At 37.5% G+C, this 22,680-nt stretch overlaps 2 protein-coding genes across 2 annotated transcripts; one reads left to right on the forward strand and one right to left on the reverse strand.

Annotated features, from left to right (window-relative positions):
* The first annotated feature begins 8,048 nt into the window (after window positions 1-8,048).
* LOC125646323 (zinc finger and SCAN domain-containing protein 29-like) lies at window positions 8,049-16,035 on the forward strand. Its single transcript, XM_048872557.2, has 4 exons — window positions 8,049-8,532; window positions 9,434-9,508; window positions 13,201-13,338; window positions 14,237-16,035. The coding sequence occupies exons 1-4, from the start codon at window positions 8,181-8,183 to the stop codon at window positions 14,590-14,592; spliced, it is 921 nt and encodes a 306-aa protein (XP_048728514.2). The 5' UTR covers window positions 8,049-8,180; the 3' UTR covers window positions 14,593-16,035.
* A 4,133-nt stretch (window positions 16,036-20,168) lies between these two features.
* On the reverse strand, window positions 20,169-21,431 carry LOC125664871 (uncharacterized). The gene is made up of 2 exons (XM_048897674.2): window positions 21,062-21,431; window positions 20,169-20,957 (listed from the first exon to the last, which is right to left on the reverse strand). Exons 1-2 carry the CDS (start codon window positions 21,191-21,193, stop codon window positions 20,421-20,423), a joined length of 669 nt encoding a protein of 222 aa, XP_048753631.1. The 5' UTR covers window positions 21,194-21,431; the 3' UTR covers window positions 20,169-20,420.
* Window positions 21,432-22,680: the final 1,249 nt, after the last annotated feature.

Genomic DNA, 22,680 nt, shown 5'->3' on the forward strand with positions numbered 1-22,680 from the left:
CCCGACCAAGGAAATTACAAAGAGAGTTACAAGGATAACCCATATAGAACCCTAATCCCGACCAAGGAGAGAGTTACAAGGATAACCCATATAGAACCCTTAATCCCGACCAAGGAGAGTTACAAGGATAACCCATATAGAACCCCTAATCCCGACCAAGGAAATTACAAAGAGAGTTACAAGGATAACCCACATAGAGCCCCTAATCCCGACCAAGGAAATTACAAAGAGAGTTACAAGGATAACCCATATAGAACCCTAATCCCGACCAAGGAAATTACAAAGAGAGTTACAAGGATAACCCATATAGAACCCCTAATCCCGACCAAGGAAATTACAAAGAGAGTTACAAGGATAACCCACATAGAGCCCCTAATCCCGACCAAGGAAATTACAAAGAGAGTTACAAGGATAACCCATATAGAGCCCCTAATCCCGACCAAGGAAATTACAAAGAGAGTTACAAGGATAACCCACATAGAGCCCCTAATCCCGACCAAGGAAATTACAAAGAGAGTTACAAGGATAACCCATATAGAACCCCTAATCCCGACCAAGGAAATTACAAAGAGAGTTACAAGGATAACCCACATAGAACCCTAATCCCGACCAAGGAAATTACAAAGAGAGTTACAAGGATAACCCATATAGAGCCCCTAATCCCGACCAAGGAAATTACAAAGAGAGTTACAAGGATAACCCATAGAGAGCCCCTAATCCCGACCAAGGAAATTACAAAGAGAGTTACAAGGATAACCCATATAGAGCCCCTAATCCCGACCAAGGAAATTACAAAGAGAGTTACAAGGATAACCCATATAGAGCCCCTAATCCCGACCAAGGAAATTACAAAGAGAGTTACAAGGATAACCCATATATAACCCCTAATCCCGACCAAGGAAATTACAAAGAGAGTTACAAGGATAACCCACATAGAGCCCCTAATCCCGACCAAGGAAATTACAAAGAGAGTTACAAGGATAACCCACATAGAGCCCCTAATCCCGACCAAGGAAATTACAAAGAGAGTTACAAGGATAACCCATATACAGCCCCTAATCCCGACCAAGGAAATTACAAAGAGAGTTACAAGGATAACCCACATAGAGCCCCTAATCCCGACCAAGGAAATTACAAAGAGAGTTACAAGGATAACCCACATAGAACCCTAATCCCGACCAAGGAAATTACAAAGAGAGTTACAAGGATAACCCATATAGAACCCTAATCCCGACCAAGGAAATTACAAAGAGAGTTACAAGGATAACCCATATAGAACCCCTAATCCCGACCAAGGAAATTACAAAGAGAGTTACAAGGATAACCCATATAGAGCCCCTAATCCCGACCAAGGAAATTACAAAGAGAGTTACAAGGATAACCCATATAGAACCCTAATCCCGACCAAGGAAATTACAAAGAGAGTTACAAGGATAACCCATATAGAACCCCTAATCCCGACCAAGGAAATTACAAAGAGAGTTACAAGGATAACCCACATAGAGCCCCTAATCCCGACCAAGGAAATCACAAAGAGAGTTACAAGGATAACCCATATAGAACCCCTAATCCCGACCAAGGAAATTACAAAGAGAGTTACAAGGATAACCCATATAGAACCCCTAATCCCGACCAAGGAAATTACAAAGAGAGTTACAAGGATAACCCATAGAGAGCCCCTAATCCCGACCAAGGAAATTACAAAGAGAGTTACAAGGATAACCCATATAGAGCCCCTAATCCCGACCAAGGAAATTACAAAGAGAGTTACAAGGATAACCCATATAGAACCCCTAATCCCGACCAAGGAAATTACAAAGAGAGTTACAAGGATAACCCATATAGAGCCCCTAATCCCGACCAAGGAAATTACAAAGAGAGTTACAAGGATAACCCATATAGAGCCCCTAATCCCGACCAAGGAAATTACAAAGAGAGTTACAAGGATAACCCATATAGAGCCCCTAATCCCGACCAAGGAAATTACAAAGAGAGTTACAAGGATAACCCATACAGAACCCCTAATCCCGACCAAGGAAATTACAAAGAGAGTTACAAGGATAACCCACATAGAGCCCCTAATCCCGACCAAGGAAATTACAAAGAGAGTTACAAGGATAACCCATATACAGCCCCTAATCCCGACCAAGGAAATTACAAAGAGAGTTACAAGGATAACCCACATAGAGCCCCTAATCCCGACCAAGGAAATTACAAAGAGAGTTACAAGGATAACCCATATAGAACCCTAATCCCGACCAAGGAAATTACAAAGAGAGTTACAAGGATAACCCATATAGAACCCTAATCCCGACCAAGGAAATTACAAAGAGAGTTACAAGGATAACCCATATAGAACCCCTAATCCCGACCAAGGAAATTACAAAGAGAGTTACAAGGATAACCCATATAGAACCCCTAATCCCGACCAAGGAAATTACAAAGAGAGTTACAAGGATAACCCATAGAGAGCCCCTAATCCCGACCAAGGAAATTACAAAGAGAGTTACAAGGATAACCCATATAGAGCCCCTAATCCCGACCAAGGAAATTACAAAGAGAGTTACAAGGATAACCCATATAGAACCCCTAATCCCGACCAAGGAAATTACAAAGAGAGTTACAAGGATAACCCATAGAGAGCCCCTAATCCCGACCAAGGAAATTACAAAGAGAGTTACAAGGATAACCCATATAGAGCCCCTAATCCCGACCAAGGAAATTACAAAGAGAGTTACAAGGATAACCCATATAGAGCCCCTAATCCCGACCAAGGAAATTACAAAGAGAGTTACAAGGATAACCCATACAGAACCCCTAATCCCGACCAAGGAAATTACAAAGAGAGTTACAAGGATAACCCACATAGAGCCCCTAATCCCGACCAAGGAAATTACAAAGAGAGTTACAAGGATAACCCATATAGAACCCTAATCCCGACCAAGGAAATTACAAAGAGAGTTACAAGGATAACCCATATAGAACCCCTAATCCCGACCAAGGAAATTACAAAGAGAGTTACAAGGATAACCCACATAGAGCCCCTAATCCCGACCAAGGAAATTACAAAGAGAGTTACAAGGATAACCCATATAGAACCCTAATCCCGACCAAGGAAATTACAAAGAGAGTTACAAGGATAACCCATATAGAACCCTAATCCCGACCAAGGAAATTACAAAGAGAGTTACAAGGATAACCCATATAGAACCCCTAATCCCGACCAAGGAAATTACAAAGAGAGTTACAAGGATAACCCATATAGAACCCCTAATCCCGACCAAGGAAATTACAAAGAGAGTTACAAGGATAACCCATATAGAACCCTAATCCCGACCAAGGAAATTACAAAGAGAGTTACAAGGATAACCCATATAGAACCCCTAATCCCGACCAAGGAAATTACAAAGAGAGTTACAAGGATAACCCACATAGAGCCCCTAATCCCGACCAAGGAAATCACAAAGAGAGTTACAAGGATAACCCATGTAGAACCCCTAATCCCGACCAAGGAAATTACAAAGAGAGTTACAAGGATAACCCATATAGAACCCTAATTCCGACCAAGGAAATTACAAAGAGAGTTACAAGGATAACCCATATAGAACCCTAATTCCGACCAAGGAAATTACAAAGAGAGTTACAAGGATAACCCACATAGAACTCCTAATCCCGACCAAGGAAACTACATGTACTTTGTATTCATCAACTTCAAACTGGCGGAGATGGGGGGGGGGGTGTCTATGTACATCTCATTTCGTTCTTATCTACAAGAATGAAAACAGATTGACATTACTTATACCAAAGGAACATATGATGGTTTACATTATTTGGACGACTACTAGAGTGTTAACCTTTCAGAATACTTGCCGGGTTGAACTATTAGCATTATCACATTTCACAAAATGGTCTGTCTTGTCAGTAGTTAAACTGTTTGTACAGGATCAAATAAGACCCAAAGGCAAGATTTGGATTCCCGAGAGGAATAGGGTACTTTTACGTTCCTTAAAGGGGCATGGATGCAATTTGAGCTGAACTTTTTCAAATCTTATATTCTCCATTTTTATTGTTTACAATGCTTAACTAAAGTATTTCTAATGATCAACCAAAATTTGAATATCAGTTGTTAAGTTACAAGTGAGATACAGCAAAAAGTAAACAAGGCTTGTGTCATATTTTTGTTTACATATAGACTGCTTAATAGAAAAAAAAAATCATGTTTAAAACAAAATGAGATGTGCTAAACAAGTTAGAAACTATTTAAATGTGTTCAGAATGAACTTGTAAATTAAACAATCTACTTTAAACGAACTTTTACTGGTATATTTAACCTATGTAAACAAAAACATGGCACGAGCCTTCTTTACATAACAAAAGAATTGTGAGCTCTGTATCTCCCATGTACCTCGACAACTGACATCCAAATTTTTGCTGACAATTAGAGATATCTTGGTTAAGCATTTTAAACATTAAAAATGGAAAAATAAAATTTGAAAATTTTCAGGTCAAATCGTGCCCATGGCCCTTTAAAATTATTCTTTGACAGTTACCATTTTCATTCATATGTCGATTCGAAATGAAAGACACCATGCACAGAGTCGTTCACTTCTGCTTCATACTTAGATATTTTATTGAACATAGAGGTTAACGGCAAACTAATAACTCAACTGTATGACAAACGGGATGACTTTAGCTTCTTCATCAACTTCCCATATTTATGTAGCAATATTCCACTATCACCTGCATATGATGTTTATGTCTCGCAACTTATTCGATACGCAAGACCTTATTCTACGTATGGTAAGTTTTTAAATTGGGGTAGGCTACTGAAAAATAAGTTAACATTACAGGGGTTGCAATAGCATCGTTTAAAGTCAGCATTTCGCAAATTCTATGGTCGTTATAACGATTCAGTTTACCAATACAACCCCTCTTTGGGTCAATTGCTATCTGGCATGTTTTACACCAATTAGGGCCGTTCTTTACACACTGATTTTGACTACGGTTTACTCCGCTTACCCGCGAGCAATATATAGGGCTCACGGTGGGTGTGTCCTGTCAACAGGGGATGCTTAATCCACCTATGCACCAGATCTCACCACTGGTATGTCCAAGGGTTCGTGTTTACCCTACTCTTAATTTTGTATTCTTTATAAGAGTTATAAGATTGTTCATTATCTTCACCTTTTTATTACACCGATGCCTTGTAGAACAAAAGTGACTGTTTTAAACTTGACAACCCGCAATAGTTACAGAATGGAGTGTTTTTCGAGTTCATACCGGTATAGTGAAAAAAGAAAAAATTCTGGGAGCTGAAAAAAGATCATTTGGAGATTAATACCGATTCCCATCGACATAAATACATCACAAAAAGACAAAATAATCATCGGGGAGATGATCAACAGCACGGATCTATGACGGCAAAGAGGGTGTTGCACCGAAGCGAGAATTTTCCCTAATCGGAGCTCCGTGCCAGCACTCGCAATCTGATTAAAACCAGATCCTGAGATTTGCTCACTTAGATCGCTACACTGGTTTTAATCAGATTGCAGCACTCGTGACGTAGAACTTACCTTCATTCATATTTATACTCATTGCGTATTTGCCATTTAGGCCTAAATACCTGAAGGATTCCCCAGTACTAGGGACAAGCCTAATACATTTTATGTATCAATACATTATACATGTAGTCTAAATATAATTTTTGAAATCATGAAAATTAAATTGTCTTCTTTTTTCTGAGCATCAGATACAATGTATACGATTACATGTTACGAGTGTATCAAATATTTTATATTCTATACTACTACAGTCCAAAATCTCTTATACTCGTATGTATTATTTTCTACAACCAACAACTGACAACTGTACATGACTCTGACCACAAAACCAAATATGGGAAATTTAATACGCATTGATAAAGTTCAACATTATTCGAAGTACATGCACCTGTAAAAATTGATTCAACATAGCAATTTGCTACTGGAATACATATAAACTCAAACTTTTTAACGATTTTTTACCTTGTTTGGCCTTAAAGTTTTCCTTCCAAAGCTTTGCAAAGTTCACAATGGTTTTTTGTAAAAGGCACCATGCCTTTGTCAACAACTTTCATTCAAAAACCATACAATTTCTCGTTAGCAGCATTGATTATTAAAACAGGTATTGCATGCTGTATTCGGCGTGTTTGTTGAGAGTCCTATTCACAAACTAAACAGTGTCCAGGTTTGAAACTTATTTCAAACTCGGCACATGGTAATAAACAGAGATTTGACATGAAACATTTATTTTAAAAAAAATAGAAGCGTGTTTCAATTAAGAAAAAAATCTAGATGGAAAACGTAAAATGAAGGGGAAAAAATGTTTTCGTGAGGGAGTCGAACCAGGTCGTTTGAAAAATAGAAAACATCTTTACATATACGAGTCGACGACCTTACTCACTGAACCCCGCAGTAGATCATATATTACTAAGGGAAATTAACGCTCAGGTGAAATTGAAAATAATATCAGTAAAGTCGTTTCGATTTTTTTAAATTTACAAAAAAAAAATGCCCTCGTGAAATAACATTTCAAAGCGACAGATTTTTAAGAGGAAAACTCGAAAAACATGTTCATGCTAAATTTATTTTGTTTCACGGAGGCAGTTTTTCTGAAATTCGGGGATACCCCCTTCATTTTAACGCTAAAAATCATATAAATCGCTTATTGCTTGATTTAAACTCGAAATATTTTGGCTAATTTTGTCAATACATGTCTGTTAAACTTATTTTCAAAAATTATTGAATCAAAACATACGTTCGAATTGGTTTTATCATATATTTGAATAACTTAATTTTTTCGATCTTTCATGCAACACCTTTAGGGAAATTAACACGAGACGTGCAACACCTTCAAATTTACGAGAATTCAGGTAAACCTGATATAGACTGATGAACAGATACTTGATACAATAAATAACATTCGATAAAGTCAGTCTAGCTTATTTCTTTATCAATACCTATGACCTATTCAGAATATCAAACATAAATCCTTACTGCTTTGTGTAAAAATAACATGTAACACTATTTCAAGAGACAAAGACTCTGTCTTGTTGCATTCGAGCAATCTCAACCCCGAAGACTTCGATTTTCGGCAATGTCCGAAAAAATTAAACACATGATACAACGTGGCAGTGAAAAAGACAATTTAGGAAAATGATGACAAAAGTCAGTGACGAGGCAATTATATCGAAACGTTATACCAACCTACCTTTGCATAAGAGCGACTTGCATTTCAAACCTGGATGAAAGTGGCACCTAATAAGGAACGCCATGGCAATACCGGGACACTAATCTAAAAGCTCAGTACGATCATACACTGAATGCCGAGAAATCCTAGCAGAATTCCCGGGTGATGAACTGGACGTAGATCATATAGAAAAATTAGGAAAATAGAGAGAGAGAAAAACCAGGGACATAGAAAATTCAATAAAGATATATCAAATGCTTTTACAGGTCTACAAACAATGTCCAGCTCCCTCTTAACTTTGCAGTTAAAAAAAAGGACTAGCTGAGAGGGAAGGTGGATGGCCCCATATGAAAGGTAGATTTTTAAGAAGGGCAGACAGGGTTCTTGATTGTGCACAGTGTCTAAATCCCCTCGCTTGGTACCGTGGGGGTGGTGCGAATTATCCCAAAGGAGAGAAAATCAAAGCAAGAAAGGGGCACCTGCTCAGAGCATGTTTTGTGCTCCAACACCAGTATGTATAGATTTAATTTAAGGTCATAATTTATTAACTACACCAATATAGAATACAAGTATTGACAGCAGGGACCTATATACTAGTTAGTATATAGGTCCCTGTTGACAGAAAATGGAAATATGATTTTTCACTAATCTGTCAGAATCTGACTTTGAAGTATACCCCTACCCACACGTTTCAGAACCAAAAAAATAAATAAAAATTAAAAAAACAAAAACAAAAAAACAAAACAAACAAAACTGTCCTTTGCCACTTTAACAAACTGTCGTGGACCTCGCCATGTACATCACCTGCTTACCTGTGTTTTACAATATGCCCAGCGTGATAAGGGCTTGTTTATTTTTAAATCCGGTTTGAAAGCGGTTCTGCGTCATAATCCGGATTTAAGTTAGCGTGTGGTGATCGATCTTGAACAGCTTATTTTGCTGAATTTATTAACATGGCGGATAGAGGAGCAGTTTGGACAGACGATGAAACAAGACTTCTGATAAAATTCTGGGGACAGAAAGAGGTACAGGAAAGCCTCGGAGGAACGTACAGAAATTCCGAGATTTATGACCAAATTGCGGACAAAATGGCGGAAAATGGATATGATAGAAACGCCAAGCAATGCCGGTGTAAAGTTAAACAGCTGAAAAAGGATTACAGACGCGAAAGAGAATTTGGCAGCCCCTCTAAACGACGTGCATTCAGGTTTTATGACGAGATGGAAGGCATACTGGGAAATCTGGAAGCTCCAGGATTGGCACCGGAGAGCACTTCCGATACTGAAATCTCGAATCAAACTGAAGGTTAGTTCCCCCAATTTCGCGCTTTTTCTTTCAATGTTGTCTTACTGCCACTATATCAATTAACACGCGTCATAGCGGGTGACACTGAGACCCAATTTCTGAATTAAAATGGGGCCCACGTGTGTAGAAGGTGTTGTAAATCAGTACTTGCCCTCAGACAAAATGAGATACATTGAAACTTTTATAAGTATTGACTGATTTTTGAGATAGTAAACATTTCACACTGGAGGATCTAGGAAACTTTGATAAAGGGTGGGAGATGAGAACAATGTGTTTAGGACTGTCTTTGAGGCCCCAGAAAGGGGAAGCTGTCACCCTCCAGTAAACTACCAGCTTGGAATCTTTTTTAAAGATTCAATTTTTATATTATCAAACTGCAGTTTTGAAGCAGTGGCGGATTGAGAGGGCGCCCCCCCCCCCCCTAAAATTTTCAAATTTAAGGTAAATCGCGGTATCTTGTTTCGGAAAATGTACTAAACGATAAAAGAAGCAATAATTTCTTCCACTCCCGGAGAAATAAATGACAAAATCCTTTGATTTCTTGAATTACTTTATTGGGAGAACTTAATTTTTTCCAAAAACCCCTTAAAATTTGGGTCATTTTATTAATTTCACCTTATTAAAATGATAGAAAATAGTACAAATGACTTAATAGGAGAAATATTTCAAGCCCCATAAAATCTGTAAAATCCAGGAGCTTCCGGGGGCTTCGTCCCCTGGACCCCCACCAGGGCTTTGCCCTGGACCCACTGCCTCATAAAGTGACGCCCCCCGTAACCACAATTCCTGGATCCGCCCCTGTGAAGAACATCATTTTCGTGTGTGTAAGGATCGAACTTCAAACCACAGTAAATACAAACAAAATTAATTTGAATTTATATACACAACATTGTATTTTCAGAAAACGTCACCGTAGGAGACCAGAAGATAAAGTCCTCCGAAGCTGGTTTAGTTCCATCATGGGATTCAGCTATAGGTAGAAAAGTGACATATTCAGTATCACTATACCTATCATGCCTATCACCTATCCTTCCTCCCTGAAAGTTTGCGAATGTTATTCTTTTTTCCCCCATTTTTTTTAATACAGCATGAAAACCAAAAAACCTTTGTTGATTTTGCTTGATTAACTATTTTTAACAAAAAGGTTTTGTTTGTTTGAAAAATTTGGTCACTTTGGGATCTTCACGCACGCACACACACATAAACACACACCTTCTGTTATTATGTTCCCCAAACAAAGTTTGGGAACATATTGTTTTTACTCTGTTTCTTATTATTATTATGTTCCCCAAACAAAGTTTGGGAACATATTGTTTTTACTCTGTTTCTTATTATTATTATGTTCCCCAAACAAAGTTTGGGAACATATTGTTTTTACTCTGTTTCTTATTATTATTATTATTATTATTATTATTATTATTCTTTTTCTCCGGTACTTTTTTGTCCGGTAGTGTTCTCAGAAACTACAAAAGGGATCGATATGAAACTTTCCAGGATGATAGTATAGCGTTTGTAGATGTGCATAGTGATAGTCATTTTGTTTGCACGTACATGCACGCGCGCGCACGTGCATTGCAATTTTGGTACAAAAAATGGAAAATCAGAATATTGAAGGAAGCGATATAAAACCTAAATAGGATGATAGTATATCATTTGTACATATGAAAAATAATATTTATTTTGTCAGCACGTGCACGCATGCGCGTGCACGCGCATTACAAAATTTGTACGCTAACTTTGGAATCAGTCTAACTTTTTTGTTGTTCATTGAAATGGCTTGAAATTCATATCATAGGTAGATATTGAGACCCTTAACTGATTTACATGGTCAAAATTACCAATTTGCACGCGCATGCACGTGCGCTTCATTTTGATTGGATAATGCTAAAACGTTTGTAACTATCTTATTTATGAAGCGAATGAGATGATATTCACAGCATATGTAGACAATATGTGTATCTATATGTTGGTGTAACAAAAAATGCCAACGCACACGCGCATGCGCGTGCAACGTTTTTTAAATGTTCAATTTTTAAAGGACGATAACGTTTTTGTTTTTCATCAAATTCTATTCATATTAGGGGTTTAGATGTATCTTGGTACTCCTTACAAATTGCTGTGGTTAGAATTACTGCTCAGCACGTGCATGCACGTGTGCTGATTTCTGATTGGACGATTTTAAAATCGCTATAACTTCCTTATATTTGGTGGAAACGTTATGAAATTCATACTGTGGGTATATGATACAAATGCCTGTTGAACGACATCAACAAAAATTCGAAATCATACACGCGTGCGCGTGTATGCACGTGCAACGCTTTCTTTCATTTCTTGGTACTGAAATGACCATATTGAACGTACTACATGTAATTAAAGGCTAAAATAAAATGATTTTTTCCTATAGATTCACAAGGACATCACTTTTTAATTGGGGGAGGTTTGGGGAACATCTGTAACGGTCCCCGTTACAATTAGAACTAGTTATTATTATTATTATTATTATTCTTTTTCTCCGGTACTTTTTTGTCCGGTAGTGTTCTCAGAAACTACAAAAGGGATCAATATGAAACTTTCCAGGATGATAGTATAGCGTTTGTAGATGTGCATAGTGATAGTCATTTTGTCTGCACGTGCATGCACGCGCGCGCACGTGCATTGCAATTTTGGTACAAAAAATGGAAAATCAGAATATTGAAGGAAGCGATATAAAACCTAAATAGGATGATAGTATATCATTTGTACATATGAAAAATAATATTTATTTTGTCAGCACGCGCACGCATGCGCGTGCACGCGCATTACAAAATTTGTACACTAACTTTGGAATCAGTCTAACTTTTTTGTTGTTCATTGAAATGGCTTGAAATTCATATCATAGGTAGATATTGAGACCCTTAACTGATTTGCATGGTCAAAATTACCAATTTGCACGCGCATGCACGTGCGCTTCATTTTGATTGGATAATACTAAAACGTTTGTAACTATCTTATCTATGAAGCGAATGAGATGATATTCACAGCATACGTAGACAATATGTGTATCTATATATTGGTGTAGCAAAAAAATGCCAACGCACACGCGCATGCGCGTGCAACGTTTTTTAAATGTTCAATTTTTAAAGGACGATAACGTTTTTGTTTTTCGTCAAATTCTATTGATATTAATGGTTTAGATGTGTCTTGGTACTCCTTACAAATTGCTGTGGTTAGAATTACTGCTCAGCACGTGCATGCACGTGTGCTGAATTCTGATTGGACGATTTTAAAATCGCTATAACTTCCTTATATTTGGTGGAAACGTTATGAAATTCACACTGTGGGTATATGATACACATGCCTGTTGAACGACATCAAGAAAAATTTGGATTCATACACGCGTGCGCGTGTATGCGCGTGCAACGCTTTCTTTCATTTTTTGGTACTGAAATGACCATATTGAACTTACTACATGTAATTAAAGGCTAAAATAAAATGATTTTTTGCTATAGATTCACAAGTACATCACTTTTTAATTGGGGGAGGTTTGGGGAACATCTGTAACGGTCCCCGTTACAATTAGAACTAGTTATTATTATTATTATTATTCTTTTTCTCCGGTACTTTTTTGTCCGGTAGTGTTCTCAGAAACTACAAAAGGGATCGATATGAAACTTTCCAGGATGATAGTATAGCGTTTGTAGATGTGCATAGTGATAGTCCTTTTGTCTGCATGTGCATGCACGCGCGCGCACGTGCATTGCAATTTTGGTACAAAAAATGGAAAATCAGAATATTGAAGGAAGCGATATAAAACCTAACTAGGATGATAGTATATCATTTGTACATATGAAAAATAATAGTTATTTTGTCAGCACGCGCACGCATGCGCGAGCACACGCATTACAAAATTTGTACACTAACTTTGGAATCAGTCTAACTTTTTTGTTGTTCATTGAAATGGCTTGAAATTCATATCATAGATAGATATTGAGACCCTTAACTGATTTGCATGGTCGAAATTACCAATTTGCACGCGCATGCACGTGCGCTTCATTTTGATTGGATAATACTAAAACCTTTGTAACTATCTTTTTTATGAAGCGAATGAGATGATATTCACAGCATACATAGACAATATGTGTATCTATATATTGGTGTAACAAAAATATGCCAACGCACACGCGCATGCGCGTGCAACGTTTTTTAAATGTTCAATATTTAAAGGACGATAACGTTTTTGTTTTTCTTCAAATTCTATTGATATTAATGGTTTAGATGTGTCTTGGTACTCCTTACAAATTGCTGTGGTTAGAATTACTGCTCAGCACGTGCATGCACGTGTGCTGAATTCTGATTGGACGATTTTTAAATCGCTATAACTTCCTTATATTTGGTGAAAATGTTATGAAATTCACACTGTGGGTATATGATACACATGCCTGTTGAATGACATCAACAAAAATTCGGAATCATACACGCGTGCGTGTATGCGCGTGCAACGCTTTCTTTCATTTTTTGGTACTGAAATGACCATATTGAACGTACTACATGTAATTAAAGGCTAAAATAAAATGATTTTTTGCTATAGATTCACAAGGACATCACTTTTTAATTGGGGGAGGTTTGGGGAACATCTGTAACGGTCCCCGTTACAATTAGAACTAGTTGTTATTCGTTTCTTTCTTTCAGAGTCTATTAAAGTGGAGATGCCGCCTTCTAAGTTCGAGATATCAGCCCCTGGTAATAGTAGTAGAACAGAAACCAATAATAATACAGCTGTCTCACAAGAAAAATTCAGAAAACGGAGAAGCATAACAAGTCTTGCAGGTAAGCACTACGTATACATATACTTCCTCACCAAGTTCGTTTGGGGAATGGGGGTAGAAACAGCATGCATGGACTGTTGCGAAGTATGACATGAACAGGTAGCCACGGACTGTTGCGAAGTGGGACATGAACAGGTAGCCACGGACTGTTGCGAAGTGGGACATGAAGAGATAGCCACGGACTGTTGCGAAGTGTGACATGAAGGAGTAGCCACGGACTGTTGCAAAGCGTGATTTGCGGGGATAGCCAGTAGCCACGGACTATTGCGAAGTTTGACTTAAAGGGGTCGGCATAAACTGAGATGAAGTATCATGGCTAGAAGGGGTAAATATAGAATAGATTGTGGCGAATAGGAAACAGGAGGGACTGGGATAAGAAATAGAGATCAGATGACAAAGGTGAAAGAATGTAAATTGAGAAGGAAGGATTACATGTAGGGTTTGGATTGCACTGTGATATATAAAGAAATATAAGCATGACATATTCAGATCATGGAGACTCTACAACAAACTTTTCTTTTATTGATATCAAAACAGTAGTGGAAGATTTGAATATTTTCTTGAATAAATGCTACACTGCTAGATGTTCGAATCGTTTTGCTGATTTGTGATTATGATTCACGGGGCTTTCAAACGTTTATTTCCCATTTTCCACAGCTGTTTCTGATTCATCTGCATGTGAAATAATATGTTGTGGATCGAAAGTCCAAGATGTCACTGCAACCCATAGGAAGGGTTTCAGTTGTAATTATCGACATGCGTCCAAGTGGTACTGGTGCAATTCGACCTTTTGGAATGATTCGCACAAGTGTCGCAGGACTATGGTTTGATGGTTTTACATTAAAGGGCTTATCTTCATTAAATAAAGTATCATTACTATCATTCATTTAAAATTGCAGATAGATTGCGGACAGCGAAAAGGTGTAGAAGTTCTTTTATCAAAACTAGAGACGGTGAGCGGGACACCAAGTCTCTTCTGGAGCGTACGCTAGTCTCACAGACCCCCGAGTTCCAGGCCTCTGTCCTCTTAGAGATGGAAAGGATGAAGATAGAAAAAGAAATCGAATTAGAACGAATGAGGCTGGAATACAAACAAAAACAGTGGAAGGATATTCTACAGCTTCTGACTCAGAAATATAGTCCGCGAAACGTGTGTTCTACCCAATCAACCAGTGGTATTAATTCGTCCTCGCAGAATCTGAACAATTGCGACGGTGTTGAAAATTCTCGGAGCAGTGAAAGTAATGCATCGTAACGGATTCATTATTTCTATTACATAATGGAGATTGTACATATATGTTCGTGGGTCCAATGCCTTGAGACATCAACAGGAAACTTTCTGACCCCCCCCCCCCCCCCGATTTTTTCCACAGTAGATCATCCAAGTGATCAATGCTAATTTTCTTTACAGTCGCCCCATTCAGTATAGATACAGAAATGTTACACAAGACATTCTTCCTGGTGACGTCAGTAGCATTTTTGCGAATTTGTATAATTTTCTTTTGATAATAAAACAAAAACAAAATTTTTGAACATGTAATTATAAGAAATAATGAACGTATATGTATTTGATTGATTTTATAATGTTTAAGCCCCTCTCGAGAATATTTCACTGATATGGAGATGTCACCAATGCCGGTGAAGGGCTGCAAAATTTAGGTCTATGCTCGGCGCTTACGACCTTTGAGCAGGGAGGGATCTTTATCGTGCCACACCTGCTGTGACACGGGGTCTCGTTTTTTGCGGTCTTATTCAAAGGACCGCCCCATTTATTCGCCTCTTACGGCAATCAAGGAATACTGAGGATCTAGTCTAACCCGCATTTCCACGGGACTATATGTATTTTATGTCAGATATTTAATAACCCTGTAGGGAAGGTATTGTATTTTCTAGTTTCTACAGTTTTGATATCAATGTGTTAAACGCCTAAGAGAGTCTGACGAATAATTATTAAAGCGTGTTGTCTTCAAAGAATCGACTGGTTCCTGGAAAAACAATAGTAGCAAAAATAATTATTTCAAAGTCTTTTTTTTTTTCCTTGAAAATTTTCGCTTTCGACTATATATGTATAAACAGCAGGACCTACTGCAATTGGTTGTCGTGCGTTCATCCGCTGTACGTTAATCATTGAACATTTTAACTTAATTTTGGTAACTGCTATTACAATTTCTTTCAAATTTGGTATGAAGCGTCTCTGGGACAAATTAATGTTCTTTCAACTATGTCCCGCGAGGTTCCGGGTTATAATAAGTCATCCGTAACTCTTGCTAGTTTTAAAAGGCGACTAAATGGGGCGGTCCTTTGGATGAGACCGCAAAAAGCGAGACAGAATCTATTCAAAAGCTTCCATTTAGTGATTTTGACTACGGATTACTCCGTTTATCTGATCAACATATAGGAAACAAGGCGAGTGTGACCAACCAACAGGGGGCACTTACATCTCCTAGGCACTTGATCTAGCCTCTTGTGTGTCCAAAGGGTCCGTGTTTATCTTACTCCCAATTTCGTAGAATTTGAGATTGATTACTGTTCGTTATATATATATTCACTTTTTCAATAGAGAAAAAATCTCTTGCTGTGGTCTGCAACTCGACATTTAGATACACCGACTACATTTTACCTATTAACAATATTTACTTTTCATTCATGTCAATTCTATATATTCCAATGAACTCGAAATAAAAGATATCTCAAAGTCTTCCATTTCTGCTTCATATTTGGATATTTTACTGAACATACACGTAAACGGCAAACTAGCAACTCAAGTTTATGACAACAGGGACTACTTCCGCTTTTCCATTGTCAAATTCCCATATCTATGTAGTATGTAGCACTATTCCATTATCACTATGGAGGGTAATCGTGTTAAAAAATCCAAGCATGTAAACTTGTTAATTGAAACATGTAACCGTGTTAATTTCTGTTTCAACTATGTATGTTTGTAACTCAGGGGGTGTAAGTTATGCTTCTCAGAAATGTATACCTCAGTGTTGTACTCTTCATTTTGTGTATTCGTTTGCTTTCTGATTTTACATTTCTCTTTATAAAAATACATCATTGTTTCTTAAGTTATACGAGGTCATCCCTACAGTATTTCTGTTATTTACATAGCTGTACCTTACAACATCGCATCTTACACGTTACAAGTCAACAAATGTCAAGTTTACATGTTTGTCGAATTTCGATATATTCAAATTAAGTTTCATTTCTAATTTTTTTTCTGCTATGTGAAAATCTTAATTTTCAATCTTTGTTCACTGCAAATATTAATCCTTTTGGGGATCCGGAACATAATAGGTACCGTACAGAAATATATGCTCCCTTGCATGCATGTTGTAAGATGCAGAGGCAGATCCATGAATCACGGTTAAGGGGCGCAACGTCATGAGACAGGGGGTCTTGGGGACGCCTTGATACCCCCAGTGGGCGGTCCAGTGCGAAACCCTGGTGGGGGCCCAGGGAGCGAAGCTTCTGAATTTTACAGATTTTATAGGGCTTGAAAAATGTTCCCTACATGTATGTAGTCATTTCTACCATTTTCTATCTGCCTTGATAAGGTGAAATTTATCAAATTACGCAAATTTTAAGGGGTTTTGGGAAAAAAATATAAGTTCTCCCAATAAAAGTAAATAATTCAATGAATCAAAATATTTTGTCGTTTATTTCTCCGAGAGTGGAAGAGATTAGTGCCTCTATTGTCGTTTACATTTTTCTAAACAAGAGACCACGGTTTACCTTCAATTTGAAAATTTTAGCGGGGGGGGGGGGCAAGCTGCGCCCCTCCCCTTAAATCCGCTAATGGGATATGACTAAGTTGTTGCTGTTATAAACACGGTTTTTCCATCGTGAATCAATGCTCGAGTGATTTCCTTTACTAAATTACTTTTACCGGTACCGCTCTGCCTCAAAACCAGTATAGAATGACCATTCTTCACCGTGTCGAAAATCAGCTGTTGGGTTGTTGTCAACGACATGACGTTTTCCTTCAAGTTTGTGAGTTTACGTAGTGACCAATCAAATTACGTTCTAATATTTTGATCTTACGACCGGAAGTTGTTGTAGTAGATGGATCGTCTGAAAATGTTAAACGGTAGGAATCGATGAATAAACAAGTAGTTTACAGACATGGGGCTTCGTGTAAGGTGCTGAAAACGATATAACAGCAAGGACAATACCCTTTAAAGCGACTTATATCACAAAAGAGAGAATGAATAGCGAACCAATCGTAAAATGAAACTTGAAGCGAGAGGTGTCTGAAATCTAGTTAGGTTGTCCTGTGTATGAACATATTAGAAAAATGCATTCAAAACTACTAGATATTAATACCTTATTTTGTTTACTAAATCCACATAACCTTGTATCTACAAAACAAACCTGTCTATACATCAGAGACTGTTTTAATGTTAGAAATAAGTTTTCAACAGTTTGATATTTTGTAATGTATCAATATATATGTGTATCTATGTATGGCTAACAACACATTCTTATATAATGTGCTTTAGTGCCAATAAAGAATTGAATTGAATTGTGGTATTATTAAGGAGGGGGGATTCATGTATGAAACAAGTGCCTGTGATTAGTTGTAAGAAATTTAACTCAACTTAATTTTTGTTACACCTGAAAAGGGGGTGGGGTTGGGGGTAATCTCGGTTGAGATTCGGCTCGGCTGAATATTTGGACTGACGCCTTCACCGAATCTCGGAGCAGTCCTTCATAATTCATGTCTGGAAATTTCCTTTCAGCTTCAGCCAGTTCTAGCAATTAAAAGTGCACTTAGGTGACATTGCTGTTCCTTCAAATAAGTGATTTGACTGTTAAACTAACTCTCCATAAAATTCCATAAAATAAACCATCACTAATTTTTCCGTTCATTTGAAGATTAATTTTAATTTATTTTAATTCATCTTGAATCTTTCATTTTTCTTTACTTTTTCATTTTCATCTTTGTCGTGCAACAAGGGCAAATGTACATTTACCTTCAATTTGGACTCTAAAATCCTTTATTTGCAAGGAAAACATTTTTTTTTATCATTGCGGGACAAATTACAAAAAATCATAAAATAATTGAGAGCTTGTTTCACTCTTTCGATGGTGAAATCGTATTTCATAAGAGGTGTTTTAACGAGCCATTAAATAAAATTTTAGTGTAATGAGCTACCTTAACCGGTGCAAAATATTTGTACTAGCATGTTGGATGGTTTTATCCATACATAAACGTTACATGTCTGTGCACATGCACATCAAGATATTCTATGCTTATTATTAGGCGTTGGTGTAAATCCATTCTTCGTAACCTTATAGATCATTTTCTGTGTGTAATGCGTATATCGTTGAGAACTTGAGACTGTGACACATGTCGATTAGTCTTTTTAATATAAAAACTTAACAAATTCAAGATGCACATGCGTTGTCAATTTTGGCGCATGCGCAATAGCTTAGTCCTACAGATGGGAATTCTTTCGGTTCTCGGTAATAATCGTGGATTTCCGTTGTCTTTCCATATATGGTCATATCGAAATTCGACAAACATGTAAACTTGACATTTGTTGATTTGTAACGTGTAAGATGCGATGTTGTAAGGTACAGCTATATAAATACTAAGTCTACAAACGGAAATACTATAGGGATGACCGCGTATAACTTAAGAAACAATGATGTATTTTTATAAATAGAAATGTAAAATCAGAAAGCAAACGATTACACAAATGAAGAGTACAACACTGAGGTATACATTTCTGAGAAACATAACTTACACCCCCTGAGTTACAAACATACATAGTTGAAACAGAAATTAACACGGTTACATGTTTCAATTAACAAATTTACATGCATGGATTTTTTAACACGATTACCCTCCATATATCACTTGCATATGAAGTTTATATCTTTCAAATTATTCGATACACGAGTACATAGTCTGCGTATGATAAATGTTCATATCGATGCAGGCTACTGACAATGAAGGTGATGTTCTAGCGGTTTTAACTGTCTCAATATTAAAGTCAGCATTTCACAAATTCTATGGTCGCGATATAATGATCTTATTTGCAAATACAACATGCCGATATGTTTACTGCTTTCTGAAGTGTTTTATACCAATTATAAGCCGTTTTTACATGCTGATGTTAACTACAGATTACTTCGTTTAGCTGATCAATATATATGGCCCACGTCGGATGTGACCGTTCAACAGGGGATGCTTACTACTCTTAGTCACCTGATCCCACCTCTGGTGTTTTCAGAGCTCCATGTTTGCCCTAATCTCAATTTTTGTATCCCTCATAGGATTCTTGTGATTGATCACTTTTCGCGATCTTCACCTTTTCACCAGAGTAGCTCGGGCTTTAACAAATATACATGTACGCTTTATGCATGGTCCATGTGGTATGGAAGCTGATCATTGTTGGCCATCGACCGTTACTTAATCAAAGACGGGGACTTCCGAAAGCAAATGAAATAAGTTTTGAATATATCACATAAACACAGTCTGAATCTCTTCTTTAATTCCAAACTCGCAAATTAAGAAACTGCAATGAAATATGCTCAGGAAAAATGCTATTGTCATGACAAACTTCAGAATGACATGGTTTTTGGTTGTAAAACGCGGGCTGATGTTTCGATATATATATACATAATGTGATTTTATGAAGGTAGGATCATACTAGCAGTTATCTAATCTAATACAGTTACGGTGCGTTAAGACATTGAAATAATTATTCAGAGAGAAAATAGTCCTAGTAAATTGACACTGCATGGAGTGCCCTATTATAGATACGGACATATTCACATCGACCTTTTTTATATCTCCACGCATAAAAAAAGAGTCAGAAGGGATGTATCATTTCTTTATTACACTAAAGACCATATAGTGTAACATAAAAGAAGACATTTAACCTGAATATTCTCTAAATAGTACAATCCATGTTTTTCCTATTCATATACATTTAATAGATCACTAAAGTGTTTCAGTGCAGCTACATTGATTGAAGAAAATACTACTAATAAACTAAAACAAAAGTTCCAGTCAAAACGTATCCTCTGGGTTATAATAGTTGACGTTTTTCTGACGGCATCTTCTCTGGGTTAATAGTTGACGTTTTTCTGACGGTATCGTCCTATAACTTCAAAGAGCAGATTTCCCATACTTTCGTAACGGAAGCATTCGCTAGGCGGTTTAAAGACAGATTTGTCAGGGATTTCAAACGTAAAGTTCGAGTATATTGACGTTTCCATCATGAAAAGATTGCCCTCTTCTTTTCCATTTGCCACAACCCCTACTAAGGTGCAATCACCTCCATCCATCGGCGTCACCATAAAACTGGTCTCAAAGGAAATCTCGCCTCGCCGGATGTTGGCGCTGTACATATCGACCCTCATGTTGGTATTAGTGTTACCCAGAACGGTAGAACCTAAAAACTTTGCATTAGGCGTCACACAGATTTTTTCGAACTGCTCTTTCAATTCCGTGACATTGCAAGTGTTGCCATTTGTTATGACGTAACGCTTCCCTTTTACATAGTCGTCTATGGTTAGTACTTCCGTTGGTTTATTCCCCATCATGACCGTGGTTTTCTTTGCCACTTTCTTTTCATCTGCGTCATAATAGACTTTGACCATGTTCTGAAAGCAAATTTTCAAATTTTATTGTTCTCATCCCCCCCCCCCCCAACAGCATGCCAATATCCTAAAAGAAACATAAAACAAAGCAATATATCTTGGCATACCTGATAGCTCTTTTTTTCCTCGGTGACATAGCCGTATACCATGATATCACCCTGAAGCACATTTGGAGAGCAGCATGGACGACTATATGGAAGGTGCAGTACACCCAGCGCCACCAACAGCAGTTGATACATGCTTACAAGTAAGATGTAGCCAGAGTGATCTACAGTTCAGCATTGCTTAATATACAGTCGAAGGCGACTTCCTTGGAAAGCCTAAAGGCGGGCCGTGCGCACACATACAACCTAGTTCTTTGTTTTTAAAAATTGTCAGATAAGCCAGAATTTCCCTCCTCCTCAAGTTGTTTCAGATCTTTTTGTATAAGCTATTTGTACAATGGATGATGTTTTAACATGATAACCAGAAGCTGTGAATGGTGTCTTTGATGGGGGAGGATGTCACAAGAACGTTTAAAAATAGCCGGAAGCTGTGTGAATGGTGTTTTTGATGGGGGAGAATTTCACGCGCGCTAATAAAATCAAAGTACAGAAATGTACTCCTGGGAATTGAAACATTCATAGAAAATATATTTACTGTGTTTATATGGATTGATTGATTGAATATTGTTTAACGCCCCTCGCGAGAATATTTCACTCATATGGAGACGTCACCACTGCCGGTGAACAGGTGAAGGGCTGCAAAATTTAGGCCTTTGCTCCGCGCTTATGGCCTTTGAGCAGGGAAGGATCTTTATCGTGCCACACCTGCTGTGACACGGGACCTCGGTGTTTGCGGTCTCATCCGATGGACCTGTGTTTATATATCAAAGTAATAATTGTATTTTGTAAAAAGAATTATAGTTTTGATTTATGCTTTGCGCAGTTAAAATTGGCTCAATGCATTTATCTATTCATTATACATGTATATTATGCATGCATTTCTGTGGAGTCAATGTTTTCATTTCTGCGGAAGTGATCATTCTCTACCCAGAGTTCCGTGCGCTCCTCGCACTACACCTCTGTCAACGGCCTTTTACAGAAATCTTGTAAAAGTTTCTATTATCTAACATTTCTGTTTTGGACTAAATATTTAGTCATATTATGATATGTCTTTGGTGCAGTTAAATTGATGCTTACTGTAAATTGTTTAAGATCGCCGTTTTCTGATCATAAATTTGGAACTACTTCGTAATATGCGTATGAATGTAGGACATACACGTGGTGGAGATTTAACTGTAAACATGGAATCAAAAGTAAGAAAGGCTGTGAAAATACGATAAAACTTGTAAAATAGGAGACAAGCAGCTAAATGGTAAATATGTACTAATAAAGTGTCAGTGGGCTATGAAAAGAGCCTGATGTATTACCTGTTGCCAGGACTTTTAAAGGGAAAGGAAACCGAGAGTGATTGTTTATATCATGTGATTATATTGTTACGTGATTTCAAGCGTTGACAGGTGTATGTGAAACTTGCGTAACACGCCCTCTGGTGAGAGAATGCGGAAGTGATGTGAATGCATTTTAAAAAATGTTTTCAAAATTAATTAATGTAATACGTACTTAATTGGGGGGGGGGGGGTGAAATTATTGTTTACATTGTCCTTCGAGGTGTGCAATCTCAAGAAATAAATGAAAATAAATAAACATTAGAATTGTCAATTTGTACTGCGTTTGTTTCGGGT

This window comes from Ostrea edulis, chromosome 1 (genome assembly GCF_947568905.1).
Source record: "Ostrea edulis chromosome 1, xbOstEdul1.1, whole genome shotgun sequence".
NCBI lineage: Eukaryota > Metazoa > Mollusca > Bivalvia > Ostreida > Ostreidae > Ostrea > Ostrea edulis.